At 29.9% G+C, this 19,137-nt stretch overlaps 1 protein-coding gene across 2 annotated transcripts in view; it reads right to left on the bottom strand.

Moving 5' to 3' along the window:
• LOC114129939 (discoidin domain-containing receptor 2-like) overlaps positions 1 to 19,137 on the bottom strand; it is a 218,974-nt gene that overhangs the window by 50,796 nt on the left and 149,041 nt on the right. For both annotated transcript variants that reach the window (XM_050202033.1, XM_050202034.1), the window contains exons 5-6: positions 10,336 to 10,567; positions 8,606 to 8,753 (exon numbers count right to left, since the gene is read on the bottom strand). In XM_050202033.1, coding sequence (XP_050057990.1) covers positions 8,606 to 8,753; positions 10,336 to 10,567 — 380 coding nt within the window. The remainder of the gene's footprint in view (positions 1 to 8,605; positions 8,754 to 10,335; positions 10,568 to 19,137) is intronic.

Raw genomic sequence — 19,137 nt, 5'->3', positions numbered from 1 at the left:
TGCTTTTCCTCATTTTTCATTCTATCGTATAGAGGTTTTACAACATTCGTCCATTTATGAAACTTTGAGGTTTTAGGTTTCCCATCTGCTTTTAAATGAGCTCGTGAAGTTTTTAAAATGTCGTAATAAGATTCCATATCTTGTAGTGTTGTATTTTTTGGTTCTTTCTCACATAGTAAAGACCATAGTCCTTCAGTCCATGGATAGTATTTATTAAATAACTGTAAGTTACCATGACTAAAAGTTACAGAGTAGCCTCCTATTTTATATGAATCACTGGCTTTATCATAATACATACCATATGATTTATCATATCGTTTTGATGTAGGACGTTTATTGAAAAAATTTGAAAATGATGAATTTAATTCGTTATCATTATCATCATCACTAACGTCTGAAGTTTCCGGTTTTATTTCATCAGCCGGTTGTGTATTCTTTTCTGTTTGGTTGGTCAATGGTTCTATTATTGGTTTAAATGCTTCACGAAAATAGTTGTCGGAATCTATGATACCACGTTTCATTTCCATTATTTTTCGTTTTAATTTTTTTTTGAGGTTATTAAATTTTCCAATAAAACTTTTTCTTTAATCATTTCAAATAATAATGTGAATATAACTGTATCGTATGACTATTGACAACACAATGTATATAATTTCAGTTATACTTTATATTTATATTTATACTTACATTTATTTTATTTTAATAAAAGTATGAAAACCACATCTATATCTTCCTTCATTCATTTCCCGAGTTTTATCAATAACCATAAACCCATAATCACTATGATTCCAACATAAATGGGAAATTTTCCGAAATTCAATGAAATCCATATCTGTAGACGAATGATCATTGAATATATGACGTAAATTTGTATCGTCTTGTTTTAGTATTATTAAAAAATTTGAGTTATCTCTTACTAACTGTTTTGGTATTTTAGAATATGTTTGTGCTAAATAAAATACTGAACTAGCACCTGAATGTCTACAAATTGAGAAGTATTCTCTGATTACTGACTGCGGACCACATATAACGTCATCAAAAATTATAATGGAATTTTTTTTAGTTAAGTTTGGTTTTATAACTTTATCAGCACTTGTAAAAATGAAAAAATTTGCACCTTTTATATCATCTATTATTTTTTTTAACAAAACATATTTTTCTTGATTTGAGGTTTTAGAGTATAGATAAATATTTTCAAATCTTAACCCGTTTTCATGGGTAATTAAATTATACATTATATTTGTTTTTCCTGAACCACTAGGACCAACTAATATAGCACGTATGGTATCAGGTAATAATGATCCATGTTTTGATGGTTTTTTTTCTATCTGAACATCAACATTTGTAATATCTAATTTATCTTTCTGCTCAATCAAGTTCATTTTTTCGTATAAATACTCATGCATTTTTACTTTATAATCAGTTATAAATGATACGTTCAACTCATAAGTGTAAATCAGGTAAGACTGGTAAAGGATTTGTAAACTCACTTATAAATAGTCATCCGTTTGAAGCTCGTATTTCAAACTATTAGTATTGTTGACATGGTGCAAAATAAAAAAAGTGACTAGATTGTGTTGATAAAGGAATAAACCCGTTGGATACTGCATGTTACGATCACGATATTTTGCATGCAACTAGAAAACATTTAGAAGATAGACATAAAGTGTTAGAACTTCGAGCTTGGGAAAGATTTAAAGCAAAAGATACACCTAGAAATAGAAAATCGTTGCGTACACCGTAATAAACGCAATGAAAGCTAAAAGAAAAATAGGAATGGGTTGTAAACGTAAACGGAAACGTACTACAAAAATAAAAATAAATGGTATAATGTTAGCGAAAAAAAAAAAGACGTTAAAAAAAAAAATGTTGGTAAAAGGTTGATTTTAACACCAGGTCAGACAGGTGGTGCAATTCCCTTAATACCTATTTTTGCAGGATTATCAGCACTTGGTAGTTTAATGTCTGGAAGTGCCAGTGTGTATAATGCAATACAAAATTCAAAAAGAAAGAAAGGTAATGGATTATATTTAAATAATAATGGATCAAGGAAAAAAAACTGATGAATACGCTACCTAACAGACCACTAACTTCTAGAGATATATATAAAATACGTTACAAAGTTTAATATCAGTCATTTCCGCGGAGTATTTTCACGTGATAACTTACCTAAAAAACCTCTCGCAATCGAATGCGGTATATTAAACTTAGACGTATCTTCCGGTAATGGAAGTCATTGGGTAGCGTTTTTAAAATTAAAGATAAGGTTGAATATTTTGATAGCTTCGGTGATTTACCTCCACCGATTGAACTACAAAACTATTTTAAAGGAAACAAAATTAAATATAACTACACAAATTATCAAGATTTTAATTCATTTAATTGTGGACATTTATGTCTTAATTTTTTACAATGCAAGAATCAGTTACTTTAAGTTTATCTGGTAATACAACCACATTATCTGTACATTATTGTCCACCAATTGATGTATACGATGACTCGGAAATTGCTTTGTTAAATTTGCAAACATATAACATTTGCAAACATAAACGAAACTAATAACAACTTCGAAATATATTTAGAAAACCCCGATCGTTTACTAAATAATAATAAATTTCCAATCTGTTATATCACACTGAAAAAGGGGTGTTACGATATTAAGGATATTAAAAATCAAATTTTGGTCCAAATAGATGACTTTAATAATGATAACGAATACTTTAGAATAAAATCGACAGAGAAAATGACTTTTGATATCGGGATTGATCAAATAGATTTTAGAACAACCATGTTCAGTAATGGTATAATACGTTTTAACGTAAAGAACAGTATAGGACCTTTATTGGGGTTTGAAAAAAAAAGTTATGAACCACACAATATGCACATTGAGGGTCATCGATCACAGAAAGTGACAAATTTAATCAGTGTTAACTCAATAAAAGTAATGTGTAATATAGCTCAAGGTTCATTCAACAACCACATGTCAAGTCATTCAATTTATGAGTTTTCCCCTAGTGAGATCATAGGGTCTAAGCTGATTCAAACACCAAATAACCTAATATTACAAATTAAATAAAACAAATATCGATTCAATAACTATACAATTAGTTGATCAAGATCATAATCCGATAAACAATTTAGGTGAGAAATTAATAATCAATCTACATATTAAACGTTACGGATCTTAATATGGGATTAAAATTTAATATAAGCCCATTACATAAAATAAATCTTGTTAGTCAAAAGACTAAAGCGGTACCGGTAACATCGAATAAAGTAAAAAAAATAACAACGAAAAATAAAACAATTTTAAAGGCTTTAGGTTATAAATTAAAGCAGAATGCCTGAAAGTGATATTTTAGATATAAGTTCGCCGTTTGAAACCGATTCTAAAATTACGAAAATCGAATATCATTCATATACACCGTATACAACTTCATTAATAATAGCGATGAAATACGTATATCAATTCAACAAACAGATGTTTATCCATATCTGAATGAAAGCTTTATATATTTAGAAGGTCAAGTATCAGATGCTGGAAAAGTAAAACTTACTAATAACGGGTTTTCCTATCTCTTTGATCAAATACGACTTGAAATCAATGGAATAGAAGTAGATAGAACACGCGTACTTGGTATTACCAGTTCGTTAAAAGGTTATCTATCAGGTACACCTGATAATTATAATTGTTATGAAAATGCTGGTTGGATTTTTAAAAATAGTTCAAACCCAGCAAATAATAATGGAGAATTTAGTGCATGCATTCCGTTGAAATATTGGTTAGGTCTATTTGAAGACTTTAAAAAGATATTAGTTAATTCTAGATTAGAACTAATATTAACTCGATGTCATAACGATTTAAACGCTCTAAAGGTAATAACCAGTGCAAGTACAAATTCTGGAAAAGTTGATTTGAATAAAATAGTTTGGAAGGTTCCACATATTACTGTTGATGATGAAGAAAGGTTAAAATTATTAAAACTTATTGAAAAAGAAAAAAGTTTGTTTATCCCGTTCAGATCTTTTGAAACTTTTGAATATCCTGAACTCGGAACCACAAAAAAAGTAGTGTGGAACTTGAAGACAGCATCAAAATTAGAAAAACCACGATTTATCATAATTGGATTACAAAAAGGACGTAAAAATTCGTTAGAAAAAGATTGTAGTATATTTGATCACTGTAATATGACAAACGTTAAAGTATTTCTTAACTCAATAGCTTATCCATATGATAATTTGAATTTAGATTTTACGAAAAATAATTTCACCTTATTATATGATATGTATACATCGTTTCAAGAATCGTACTATGAAAAAAATATACGAAACCCCTTATTAAGTCCCTCTACTTTTCTATCGAACGCACCAATTGTAGTTATCGATACTTCAAAACAGAACGATTCGGCTACAGCATCATCAGTAGATGTACAATTGGAAATTGAAGCATCGGAATCTCTTACAGGTGTAACTGCTTATTGTTTATTAATTCATGATCGCATTGTTGAATATGTACCTTTTACTAGAGAAGTAAGAAAACTAGTGTGAATAATATTAAAAAACTGATTTATTTAAAATACTTGATGTTAAATACTATTAATTAATTTAAAATAAATAAACAAAATGATAATAAAAAAATGATTTTATTTATTTCAGAAATTTAAACGAAAATGATTCGTTTAACTAATAACTAATCATGTTTTATTTTCAGTAAAAGTAATAGGGAGATTTTTTATACTGAAAGAAGGACATTCCGCTTTAAACATTTTTTGTGTCCCTATAAAAATGGAGCCAAACGCCTCATGGTTTGCCTGAAACAACGTGGGGCGTCTGACTCCATTTTACAGCGGGAATTTCTTACACTGCAAGGGGACAATACCTCCTCAAACTTTTTTCATCTCCGCTGAAAAATGGAGCCAGACGCCCCATATTTATACTAAGAAATGGTTAGAAAAACCATGGGGCGTCTGGCTCCATTTTACAGCGGGAATTTCTTACACTGCAAGGGGACCATACCCCCTCAAACTTTTTTCATCTCCGCTGAAAAATGGAGCCAGACGCCCCATATTTATACTACTATTAAGCTCAACACATTTAGTCAATTATGTTAATTTAATTAACAGAAAAAGTATAGAGTATTCTAATTAGTAACTTTCACCATGACACGACAGTTATATAATATAATATATAAGTAAATACAATCAGCATTAAAAAAATACACATATATTAATTGAGTAATATACTTCACAATGATTAAAATTTAACATCAGATAATTTAAAAAATAATCTAGTGGATTTTTAAAGTTAGCTTAATACTTTAATAAGATAGATACTATATTATCACATTAGTATGTCATAAAACAGTATGTAGATTTGATAGTGTGTATTTTTTTCATCAAAAACATCGCATTATAATTCTTGAGAAAGGAAATCGAAATAAATTAAAATAGATTTATAGCTATAAATTCAGTATAATACAAGTACTCGTTAACTGGAACTGTCAACTATAATTAATCTAATAAAATTAAACATTAATCTCGAAAAACTAGTTAAATATTTTTGAGTTTAATGTTTAAAAAAAAATTTTCTCGTGTGCATAATAATTTTTTTACCTTAAATTTATCTGTTTTATACACATATATAATATAATATATATATATACACATATTTAATTACTAGTGGAGGTACATTCAAAACTAAAGTTTCATTGGTACAATTTGTTTCATTGGAATAAATGAAAAAAAAGTGTTAGAGTATAAATAACTTTATAACAAGCAGTTGTCTTTTATTTTGAGTCAGTAAACTTTGTCAGTAATAAGCAGACTTTTGTGCACTCTAAAGTACTTTAACACTCAAATTACAGTCTTTAAATATGGTAATGATATACCTTGTTATAACTTATAAGTTTCGAATTTATTGTTGGACGTATACACACAAGTTTTTGGTTGTGATAATAATGATGCCGTAGTAAATATTTGCTAATAAAGTATTTTTCCTATCGGGCAAATATTTTTTGCGGATTGAACTTTTAAATGGATATTGTAAGCATTTGTTGAGCACGTGCGTCATAGCGTTGCCCAGCGTTGATAATGAAAAGCTGAGGAACATTCGATAAAATATATTATCTACACTAAGTGCAACAGCTGCAACCCCCTCCACACTCACAAATTTCTGGGAAAAAATTTATTTACATATTATAATATATTAAAATATTATTGTGCGTACCAGGAAGCTGCGGGTATGGAATAATAGTCTAACTGATATTATATGATAAACGGATGAGATTTTTTTTTTTTGCTATCCTCTGCTTGGGCTTTTGCATCCGTATTCATTATAGAGATCAATTGAAAAAAATATATATATACACACACGCACAACCATAAATGTATACAATATATTATATAAAATACAGTAAAATAAATAATTGGTCAACGGACGTTACGCACAAAAACGATGACGTCGACGGTACGGTATACCCATGTCACATTACGTATAAACCATATTAAAGGTCGAAAGCGGTGATATTTCGTATTTACGGTGGCGGTCGACGACGAGGCGGTTGCGAGGCGGTGTGGTGTTGCGGAAGCACCGCGGGACGACGATGACGGAAGGCGGAACCGTTGCCTATTATATGCGAATGTCCGTTCAAAGGCTCCATTAGTCAACGGTTGGTGTGTGTTTATATATTTATATGTATATATTATACAAGCCGATCGCGTGTGTGTGCGTGCGAGCGCTCACGCCAGCTACACAGTTGTAGCGAAAACGTTTATGAATATTATTCACTATATCGCCTCAAATATTCCGTATTACGAGACGGCCTTTGACAAAACCCTTTCTACACTTCCCCGTATTCTTGTGTCAGTTCCACCGCGCCACGCGCGACACGCTATTCCTCTTAGTCGGCTTTCGCGGTGTCCTGCACTGCAGACGTTAACAACGCTAACTGCTTCTGCAACAGCAGCCGTACACGGGTAGTAGTATAGACCTTTATATTATATTACATGTATATAGTACGCATACGCCACACGGAGTGACTATATATACATAGCTTTGTTGTATATAAAGACGCGATGAATGCTCGGTAAAAGCATATTATCGGCGTAAGAGAAACACGCTCGGCCTTTAGAAAAGCTGCAGAGAACGTGATTTTGTGCGGAAGCGTTAAAAAATTACCTCGTTAAAAGTACACCAGCCACCGGACAGCGCAGTATATACTGTCGACTGCAGTAGAATTATTTTTTTTTATGTCGTTCAAACTACACTTCGTTAAAAAAAAAGCCATTTGGACTTTTTTTTAGATTTTCTTACATACACTCCCATACCTAGAACGATAAACAAAAAACCCGGCTGTGACGATTCACTATCTGGACCGTTGCGTCGATTTCCTCCGTACGAGCGAATCGAAAGTTTCAGCTTAATACCCACTATATTGTTTAATTTAATAGAGATTAGAGTATTAGATCGAAAACGTTTCACGCACAAGGTTTCAATCTAAATGTATATTGAACATGCTACAGTATTAATAATAATGGCTACATTGTTTGTAATACGTGCATTTCCGGACAATGGAAGGAAATTGCGTAAAAGGAACACGGCCGAGCGTCATACGAGTTAATGTTATACGTTATGTAGATACAAGACACCTGTACATAGTTATAGCCATAAATAACGGATATTGAGCAAGAATCGAGTACACGGTAAAGGGATTGGATTTCCGGTCTGAAGGTGAAGTTAACTGTACAGTGATTAGTGACGTGATTAGAGGTCATAATATAATCGCGTGTGAATAAATTTGAAAATAATAACGTTTATAATAAACTAAGTGTTGTTGATAATTAGTGAAAAACAAAATGTATGAGTTATTTTAGTATTGCTGTTATTATTATTTACAATCCCTTATTATCCGTTCGTTATATTACACGTATCTAACATCGCGTCATATGATACCGAGCAGTCTGAACTGTTATTAATTATTATAGCCTTTATAATGTGATAGGAATATAAAATTTCACAACGTCATTAGTGATATCTAACTATGTATAGTAGGCACTTATACCGTTAATAATTCCGCCTCACACGTTGTTTATAATATTATATCATTATATTTTAATATCACTGAAATGCGAGAAGGCAAAGAAGATCACTACTCTAACTATGCCGGAAAATTTCGTTGCTATGACATGACATTGATGTATCGAAGTCAAAAGTATATTCGCACATTTTCATTTAACTGAAAAATATAATGGATAACACCAACACATCCTTTGAGTTTTATACGGATGTAGTAAAACTATACATACACCACGGTACACAAACATTTATTTATTCTGAACTGTACATTTTGGAACAATCAACCATAGTGTGTATATATATTATAAGTAACAACATCGTTAAGGTCCAAACTATTTTTAATATATTGTTTTAGGAGAGACCTAACCTTAACCGTGGTCGTACGGCGAGCAGTATATATAAAATGCCCTTAGGGGGTTAAGTTAATGTAATGAGTACTCAATCTTCTTTTTGACATAATCGCCAAATATTTTAACCCTTTTGGGATTAACGTTATATTATATTACTTGTAATAGAAAATAAATGTACTCACGTTCCCAAGGACACCCATAGATTTCCACACGCATGCAGACGGTTCTTGGATGTGTGCTAAAAGGCACGAAACGTATTCTACTCGCCACAAATGGCAGTTCCAACTCTTGATTGACTGACAAATAAGTATTTACATTGCCCGGTAATACCTGAAATCAAATATAAAATAGCAATTTTATAAATGCGCAGTACATAATATTATAATATTACTACAATAATTAATGATAAATGTTAAGTTATACTGTTTTAGAAACATATTTCGAATGATAAATGATCTATAATTTTTATAGAGTGTTTACATTAGCTTTTGCTGTAGAACACAATAACACAATAATTTTACATATTATTAAACATATTAAAAACAACAGTATTGATTCTTTAAAAAATTTCAAGATTGTTATTGAGTTTTTTTTTTAAACCCGTTTTGTAGCTTAAGTTGTTAAATAGAAAGAAAAAAGTTGTACCTAAATATCCTAATTAGGATTATATGATAAACAAAATTATTTATTAATAACTACATTAATTTTAATAAAATTATCAGTTAGAAATTTAAAATCAAAGTTATAAAAACGGATCTATAATTAAAATATTAGATTAAATTAAATATGAATTGTGTTTTATTTCAATGAGAAATTCAAAACTTTAAAATTTTCTCTTTAAGTAACACGCAAAGTTTTTATACTATTTTTTTTTTTTTTTTTTGAAGAAAATTTTAAACGTTGGTATGAAATTAAACTCAGGGATAAATGTTCTTAAATAAATACAGAACTTGGATATAGTAAATAGAAGCTTAAAACTTATATTGCAGTAACCAATTTCAGAATATTCGTCAAATATGACATTCACAGTACTGACAAAAGGTATACTGAAGGGCAGAAGGAAAACTTCTAGAAATTTACTACAAACTAGTCGGATAAGTTTATGATCGGGGAAACTTGAAAATAGAAATGTGTTATTTCTCTTAAGTCTTAAGTCTTAAAACAAAATTCAAGACCCGAAAAACTATATTAAATCCTCCTAAAATTCTTAAACTAACCAATTAACCTAATATAGCCTTAAGCATGTATTATAAAAAAAATTTCACGAAAATTTGTCGTAATATATAAATTATATAATTTTTAATCATTGTATTTACGCAATATTATAGTAACTCAAAAAATTGTAATTTAAATTATGACAACATTTTTAAATGCTTAATAAATTACATTTTTTTATTAAATTGTTTCTTTTTTTTTAATTAAAATTGTTTATTATTGATATAATTTAACAGATGTGTTATAATTATTATAAATTAGATTCATCCGATTTCTTAAAAATTGCGACGGACACTGCAGTATCTACTATAATATTAGCAGAACAAAAATTACAAGATTTATTTAAACATAATCACTGATTTTACACAGTGAGTGAAAGTAAATTAGAAAAATCACTTTTTTATGATATTTTTCTACCCGCCACTGATTAGTTATCTAATTTTCTCCTTAAAAAAAAAAACTATATTTATGGTCATTCTCATTATTTTCAATACCTTATATTAATATTTATTCTTATACATTTTATGATAATATTACTATGTTATTATTATGAACACTTAATTTTTCTCGTAATTTGTTTTCAATAAAATTATCTAATACACAAGCAAATGTATAATATTATATTTTAATACAAAATATTATATTTGTATTAATATTATAATATTGAGAGTATTTTCACACATCATAGTATACGTACCCTGCATTCTTTTGAGTCTTTGTATTCCACCCATCGGCCAATGGACTTTCTCCAATACTCGACGGTGAATGCCTCGGTGTACTCCTGCCCCTGGCCATTTCCCCACCGGCCTTGTGTTTCAGTCCACGTGACCAGGTGGTCTTCATCCAAGTCGATCTCCAGATACTCTCTGACTTCACTGCTAATTTGCGCTTTTGGGCACCACGCGCCTCCGTTCTTTTCTTGCCGAATTCTAAAACAATAATAAACCATACGTTGTATTATATCGTTATTGTATAATAATAATAATAATATTATTGTTATTATTATTAGCATATTGTTGTTTCGGCGTGTGCATTATTCAATGTTATGTTGACGTTAAATTGATGAATAATAATGCATAATGTAGCATAATATTATACACATTATATATTGTGATATTATAACATTTTCGAACATTAGCTTCGAGCGTTACCTGTATTATAGAATATAGGTAACTTATGTTCTACGTTAATAACGATTTAAAATGTTTATAACATTTAGACGTTAAAACGGATTTTTTTTTTTTTGATATATCATTGCACACAACGCATTATCGACAATAATAAGAAGTAATATGAATTTTTCAGAATTCAATCCATTCAGAGTTAAAAAAAATTAATTAATTTATGTATTAATTATTATTTTTTAATTTAACACGTCAACGTGAATACCGACCATTCGAGAATACGTAGGCATACGATAATATATCTGTAGTAGTTATACTTTACTCCTTTTCAACATTTCATGAATCCAAAGACAGGTATTTTACGATTTATACTCGATAATTTATAACATTGTATCATCACTCATTAACAAATCGAACATTTTAACTTATACTCATTATATAGTAACTCCCCAGTCCCCTCTGTCATTAAACTATACATTGATTTACTACAAACCGAAGGCACGGTCATATAAGCATGTGGAAATAAATCATACTGTCATGTGCTGTTCACCGTAAGTTGTTTATTAATGCACGTCTCGTACAGGGATGAATAACAACAATATAATAATACAACGAAACAATAATTATAGTCAAATAGAGTATTTCTGTCGAACGCCGTATTTATGCAGCCACATATTATTATTATTATTATTGGATGCATTTATTGCCATGAATCGCGATATCGGTTTATTGCCGTTATAAATTTATAATAATAATATTATTATTATTATTATCATCATCATCATCATCATCACCGCCATTACTATTATTAATTTATTATTATTATTATTATTATTATTATTATTATTATTACTCGTTCGTCGCATCCCGGAATGCGGTAGAATTATGCGGGAAATTCGGTGCTTATAGAACGGGCGAATATTACACAAACGACCGCGCGGATTCTCGGGATAATCTGTACAACTATTTCCGAAATATCCGATGGCGTTTGACGATTTTTCGGTAATAGTGTATTTGCGTCCGATCGGCCGGACGGAAAAACACAATGCAGTCGAGTCCGTTGTCGTATTATAATGTTATACACAAATATTGTTATGGATTTACCATTTATAACAACATGTACCTTATTGTTCAACAACAATAATGACAATATTTGCAGAATTGGTGGTTCGCGGTAGCTGCTCAACGAGGGAGTGTATATTTATCAATCGTGGGTGGTTTAGGAATTCCATCGCTCCAAAAATGCTATTCTATTCCCCTACTGGTTAGGAATTAGTCGTTATTTCTAACGACTATGGTCCAAAGTGATTCGGCTAATTTTTACTCTCAACAGCCGATAAATTCTGACGGCGAAAAAATAACTCCACTGTATAGATTTCAATAATAAAGTAGTAGCATATAATATGAGGTACATTGCTGTTAGTACAACTGCATAAATTTGTGTGAATTTTGTAACTTAAAGAATTAATTGTATGCATCATAGAAGAGTTAATTTGAATATCTGTGATTTATCAAAACAAACATCAATTATAATAAAAATATAATATTTTAATGAATGCTTCATGACGTGCTAACGATAAACAATTATTATTTGGGTACATCGTAAAATATAAATTAAAAATTCTGACATAAAAATCATAATATATATTTTTTTTTTAACAAAACTAAAAATCAGTATCCAGTAATGTGGTGAAATAAAAAACAAATAATTTCAAGCCAAATAGATACGCGATATATTAACCACCGCATTTTTTATGCGAAAAACTAATAATTTTTAAAATGATTTATGAAATATTTATTTATATATTATTAATTAATTACATTATACATTTTCTCATTGTACGTACCAGGATATACGAGTAATATAGTAATTAAAAAATAAATTTATGTAACTTACAATACAGTGAAATTAACTAAAATATTTTATCATGTTAAATATCCTATTTTATATCCACACTATACAAATATATTATGATTTATTAGGTTTATGATTATAGAATGTACCTAATAAAGCAGAGATATATCAGCTCAGACCGGCGCCGTATAATGACATGTGGTAAATGGAAATCTTGAACATACCAATATAATAATTATATTTGTACATAGATAATGTTATTTCATTAAAAAAATTATCATTTATTTTATTAATATTTCTTTTTTTTATCGAGTAAAACGATGTTGATAGGACGAGGCCGTTTGCAAATTCAGTAACAGAAAAATGCTCGTTGTTCTGTTTGAAATAACTCGTTGCTATTATTTTATAAACAATAATTGTCTCTTCATAATAGAGCTGCAGTACTTGTTATAGCGAAAAGAGAAATAAAATGAAATAAATGGAAAAAAAAACGTATATCATTAAACAAATTTTCGAACAACCGTAATAATTAAAGACGATTTTTTTGTGTGTCTAACATGCAACATTCTATTTATTCCAATCACAGTAAAAGCATTTGTCTTTATTTATTTTCTGATTTTTTTTCTGATTTTCTTTGGATTATACAATTTGATGTATTAATAAAAAGTTTCTTGGTTATATGTATATATATAATATATATACATACATATTTAAGCTTAGCTCGAGCAATTCATTTTGACTGTGAAAAGCAGTAGTGTATAGAAGTTGTGCAATTTGTTTAATTTCGTTTCGTTTTGATAAAAATGTCTTTTTCAAAAAAAAAAAAAAAACATACAAAAAAAATCATTTCGCATAATTCACGATAACCTAATTAATGACTTTAATTATTTGGTTGGACTTGCAGTTTGTTCGTTGGTTGACAGAAAAAAATCCATCAATAATTAAACTGCAAAAATAATTAATAAAATAAAAAACAAATAAAAACTTTAATTGCTTTTGGACACAACGGTACTGCTCTTAATGGTGCGCTGTCCAATTTATGATCTAATTTTATATTTTATATCCGTCAGTGATTTATCACTATTGTACTGTAGTTATAGGGAATAAAAAGAGATATTAGTATCACCGAATGTCCGTCCCCTAGCGAACATTTTTTTTTTTTTTGTTTGGCATGAAATAATAATAACATTATATTATATTGTATTATGAAAAAAAAAATAATTAACAAAAGTATATTTATTAAATACACGTTTTATGGACGTCATGATGTGTTTTAATTTCTAAATAGCCAATAGTGTCAAAACAAAATAGTAAAGACCGTTACAAATCTTCAACAAAAAAAATTATATTTTAATTTTGAATTCCACGATTTTGCTAAAAACAATACAGCTTATAATATAATAAGCATAATTTCTAGCGGTTGAAAATGCGGGATCGAACTATGCAAACCGAAATTTTTTAAAATAGTCTACAGCTGTGGTAAAACAACTTTATTTAACTATTGATTTATTGAGTGGATTTTCATATAATACAATTAAATTTAGATTTTTTAATTCTTACCTAACCTAAAAATTAGCACATTTCATGACACCATAAATAAAATAAAACGTATTCACCATAACATATTTTGAACTACAGTTTAGTACATTTATAAAGATTTCATGAATAAGTTTATTTTTTATTTCTTATTTCTTAGTTTGTATGAACTTAATCACAAAAATATTGACAATAATTATTCTGCAGGACTAAAACATCTATTCTATTTTAAATCCCAATATAGAATATCGTAAGAAATAAGATAAAACAAATCAACGATTTTTGATATCACCATAATATTACCTGTTATACAATCTATTTCTCTATAGTAGTCCGATTGTTCTGTTTTGTTTAATTTTATATTTAATACTTTTCTTTTTTATATGATTCAAATTTTTGAAAATTAGTGTTAAATAAAAATACTTTGTTAATATTTTTAATACGTATTTTTTATGTAACAACACATACAAATCTACGCCCTAATTACTATTTTATGCGTTATTCGGTCAGATGCAGTTTTAAAAAGTTGCAATGATTAAATCTCATCTTGCACGAGTGGGATTTACTGTTAAAGTCACTCTCCTGTCATTCACACGTTGTGATTATCTATACGGTTAAAATTATTAGACGTAACCCACCTCTCCAGCATTAAACAAAACTCTTTGATTTGTTTTTGATCAATTTATAGCGGCGTAATATTATAAAATATTTTGCTTTTATAAGAATAATAATGTTAGCACAAATATTATTTTATACTATTTAAATGCATTTATATGAAGTTATTATCTTTTAACCGTTACATAAATAACATTATGAACGTGAAAGTTAAGGTCATAAATGATGTGTAATAGTATCCATATTTTATTTTATGTACATAAATTATAACTTTAAATTTATACGAAAAATCTCGTAGTTTATTATACAACATTAACATAATTCTTTAAGTATTTATTGTTCGATTATAATTTAATTAAAGCAACGCGTATATTCATATTTTAAAATATGTTTTGTCTTTGTAGTTTGTAATCTTAATTATAATATATCATAGTTTATTTGTAGTAAGACATGTTAACTTCTAAACTAATTTTTATTATTGAAAACTGTATTTACTATAAAATTTGAAATATATTATTTCGTCTCATTTGTCAATTGTACATGAAACGCATTTAATCGTATATTTGGATGTAGTTTGTGCAGTCACTACAGTGGTTGCTGGTGCACAAATGCTGGATCTGAAAATCGAACTACTAAATATATCTATTTCAAATTAGAATGTTATTTTATAAAGATTATTTTGGTTTTTCCATTAATTAAAGTACAAAATAAAATTATTACCCATAATATTATTTATTTCCAGTGATATATAAATTCATAATAAGAGATCCAAAATATTAGCAAACTATACATTTTATTTTTTTATTTCACATTTTGCTCGTTAATCAAAACATAATATGGACAAGGAATCAATATTTAGTGAATGGTATACGTAAATTTACATAAAATATTCGTAATTTGATAATTCTTACCCTGATCAACTAAAATAATAATACTGAACTTCAGTAATAACATATTATTATTACGACTTGAAATAACTGACACTAGAAAGTAATATATAGTGCATTTCAAACTGCTGTAGTACCTACTATTTACCTACCTACTAAATTATAGTACCTTTATGATAATATGTATAATGTACAATGTCATGTACATAACTAAAACAAATATCGAACTCGTGTTAGGATATAGCTAGGAATATTGTACACGGCCGGAATTCAAGGAATAACAACAATAGACCATCCGGTCTCCTCATACAAAATAGGATATAATGGTCCCTATATTACATACTGACTGAGTAGAATGATTTAACTAGAGTTTACGCGAAGAGGACTTACACGTCAGTTTATTATTTACAGTGAAATTTTATTTTCGAATCAACCAATTATCTATTATACAGTGTAAAATAAAATGTATTTCTTTTTTTTTTTTACTTGCATTTGCATCCGTTTTGTTAAATTTATTATTCATACCAACTTTGATTAAACCAAATTGTATAGAACCTATGTAAATGATCCAAAATTATAAACAAGACGATAGAATAATAGTAATGTTTTGGAAAAATATTTTAGTGTAAAGAAAACGCATATTACAATAAAATCCTTGCAAACGGAATATTATATGCTAATTCAGGGCCAAAACTTGTAAACAATATTACGGGTGCATTTTCACGCTAAGAAACGCTGTTCTTCGCGCTATCGACACGACCCCACTGGTGTCGAACGCCTTTGAACAACATGACACGACTTAAGATCCAAGCTCGCGAGGGTACGGCAATGCTTCGTTTACCAAAGAACCCGGACACGGGCGAGAGCTCTTGCCGAGGTTCCCGGCGGTGTAATTTATTTTATTATGACAAGTACAGGGGCCGGGCTTCGCCCTCGCACAAAGGTCGTGCTGTTTGCCGTCGTCCCGTATAATGCACGCGTGCGCGCCACACCGTGTCAAACGTTATCACTCATTAACGAACCGCGTCAAAAGGATTGCGCGTGAGACCTTATATCAACATTTTACACACAAGCAGCGCAGTTTTGTGTTTTTCGCTTACTTTTTTTCAACAGCTCGGGCCATTCCAGCACAGTGTATCGGTCGTCCCGCCGAGATAATAATATTAATGGCGTTTTCCTAATTAAAAGCAACATCCCGGTAGAGTCATCGTCGTCGTAGTATCGTCGCGGCGGACCGACCGACAAAGTTTTAATGAACATTAATATTGAGAGGGACAACGCGAGTACACAATCACCCGCACACAAACACATGCACTCGCGCTTACACACACTCTCGCACACACATACACCCACATATATACCCTTCTAACGACCCTTGCCGTCAGAGTATATAATGCACACATGTACAATTGCAGTCACTGTATAATTATTTATTTACGCAGTATATCCGGGAATGCTAACAAATAACAAACGCGCAGTTTTGAAGAAAGTTAAACGGTCCAAAATTGGTACATTTAAATCTAGACGTGATAAGGGGTGCATTGTACAGGGCGCGAGCATCTCGAAGTTGGAGTTTTTATTTTCTAACGGCTTTAGATTCGCAATATTTAAAAGCGAACGTTATATTATGTGAGTAAACGTTACCCATCTACTACTGAACACTGATTTTTATCATACACATATTTTAAAAAAATCAACAATATTTTATAATAATTATATTCACGATGGCACTAATTGGTAATATTATTATTATTATTGTTTATTTCTTCGAAAATATATTTAGCTCCACTGAACGGGTTAAATAGTGAGTATGTACTGGAAAGTTAATAAGTTATTGATCTTAATCCTCAATGCTAATACCGCTTATTTTGTTTTCCATTTCCTCGAAATTCAAACAAAAATTAAACTCTAATATTTTAGTTTTAGATGCCATTCCTTTTTAAAATGAATAAAACAACTGTTAAGTGACTACCAATCATTCAAACGTCTTCGTCATGTCAAATAATACCATCTGTAATGCAGAATAAATTACCTCGGTGAGTGCTAATTTTCAAGCCCAAATGTAATAGATAGGTATCATTCCTTTAACTTTACGTTATAATATGTATATCTATGCCACGTGAATGCATTTAGTCACTGACCTGTTATTAAACTTAAACAGTGGTCACAACCGTTAAAACTTTAGTAGTCTTCCGAATGTGAAAAAATGAAAATAAATTCACGATATAATGATATTATGATTTATCAATTTTCCAGGAAACGTCCATCATCTCACTCATTCCCTTCCTAAATATATTCCGTTGTAACCGAGAAATGGTCGTGTTCCTTTTTTACACCAAAGTCTTACTGCGAGCGTGTCATCATTTATCATCATCATTTTTGTAGCCGTTTTCAAACTGTTTGAAAGGATGGGGATGGAGGTTAGCAGCCAGCTCGTTGATTATCTCTTGGCTCCCCTCTTCTGTTGCAACTTAACATCGTTTCTGAGCATGTTGTTGTTGTTTTTTCGTCCGTTTCGTCTGCGCTTGTAACACTACTACTACCACACTACTACTTCGACTACAATTATGCTTACGTCCGTACGCTCATCCATTTTCGTTTCCCGGACGACAGGGTATCCACCTCCGACCGACTGCCCGAAAAACGCTAAACACGCTCGCGAACCTTTGGCCACTCATCAGGTCACGAGTTTAGATCTTTCCAAAGAAACGATTTTCCACTAGAGATTTATACACGCACCCGAGATAGATGAGTTATATTAGTACCTAAGTATTCTTACGATAACATGGTGTATAGCGTATGTAATAAATAATAATGATAATTTTGTAATTGCTGTTAAAATAACTTCGAAGAAAGATTGTAATATTGTATAATGAAGTTTGTGAAAAAGAATTCGTGAATTTTAGGGATTTAAATATCTATTGAATAAAAATAAAAAACTTATTTTTATTTCGTGACTTTTATTTTGACAATGACAATTCGAGAGAAGTAAAAAAATATTTATTTTACTATATTTTCAGTAGTTAGGCTAAGCATTAAGAGTGTCTAATCGATTTCCGAATGTGGTAGAGCGTACTTACAGGCTATATTATTATAATAATAATATGTACCTACGCAACATTTCGCAATAGAATCACTCGCCTGTACACATGCATTGTTCTCGTTCCGGAAAGTTCACTATACCGCTTTAACAATACCTACTCACTAAACCACACGTTTCCTACTAGGAAACAAGACTATTATTAAGAATATTTATTATTCCTGGACGATTGTCTCGCGTCAGTTTTTCGTCGATTAAACAACGTTTGATTTAACAATACGCATTCAAGATCATTTTTCATTTTGCTTTTGCATTTAATTATAACACTTGAAACTCGAATTCTAGGACTTAAGGTGAGTGATCGTGTATAATATAGGTATATATATAAGCAGTGGAGAAAACGATCCGAAATTCCCTTTTCTACTTTAGCTGACATGATTAT

The sequence above is a fragment of the Aphis gossypii genome, chromosome 2 (genome assembly GCF_020184175.1).
Source record: "Aphis gossypii isolate Hap1 chromosome 2, ASM2018417v2, whole genome shotgun sequence".
NCBI classification, from domain to species: Eukaryota; Metazoa; Arthropoda; class Insecta; order Hemiptera; family Aphididae; genus Aphis; species Aphis gossypii.
The sequence above is the reverse complement of the archived record's forward strand: the minus strand, read 5'-3'. Positions and strand labels throughout refer to the sequence as shown.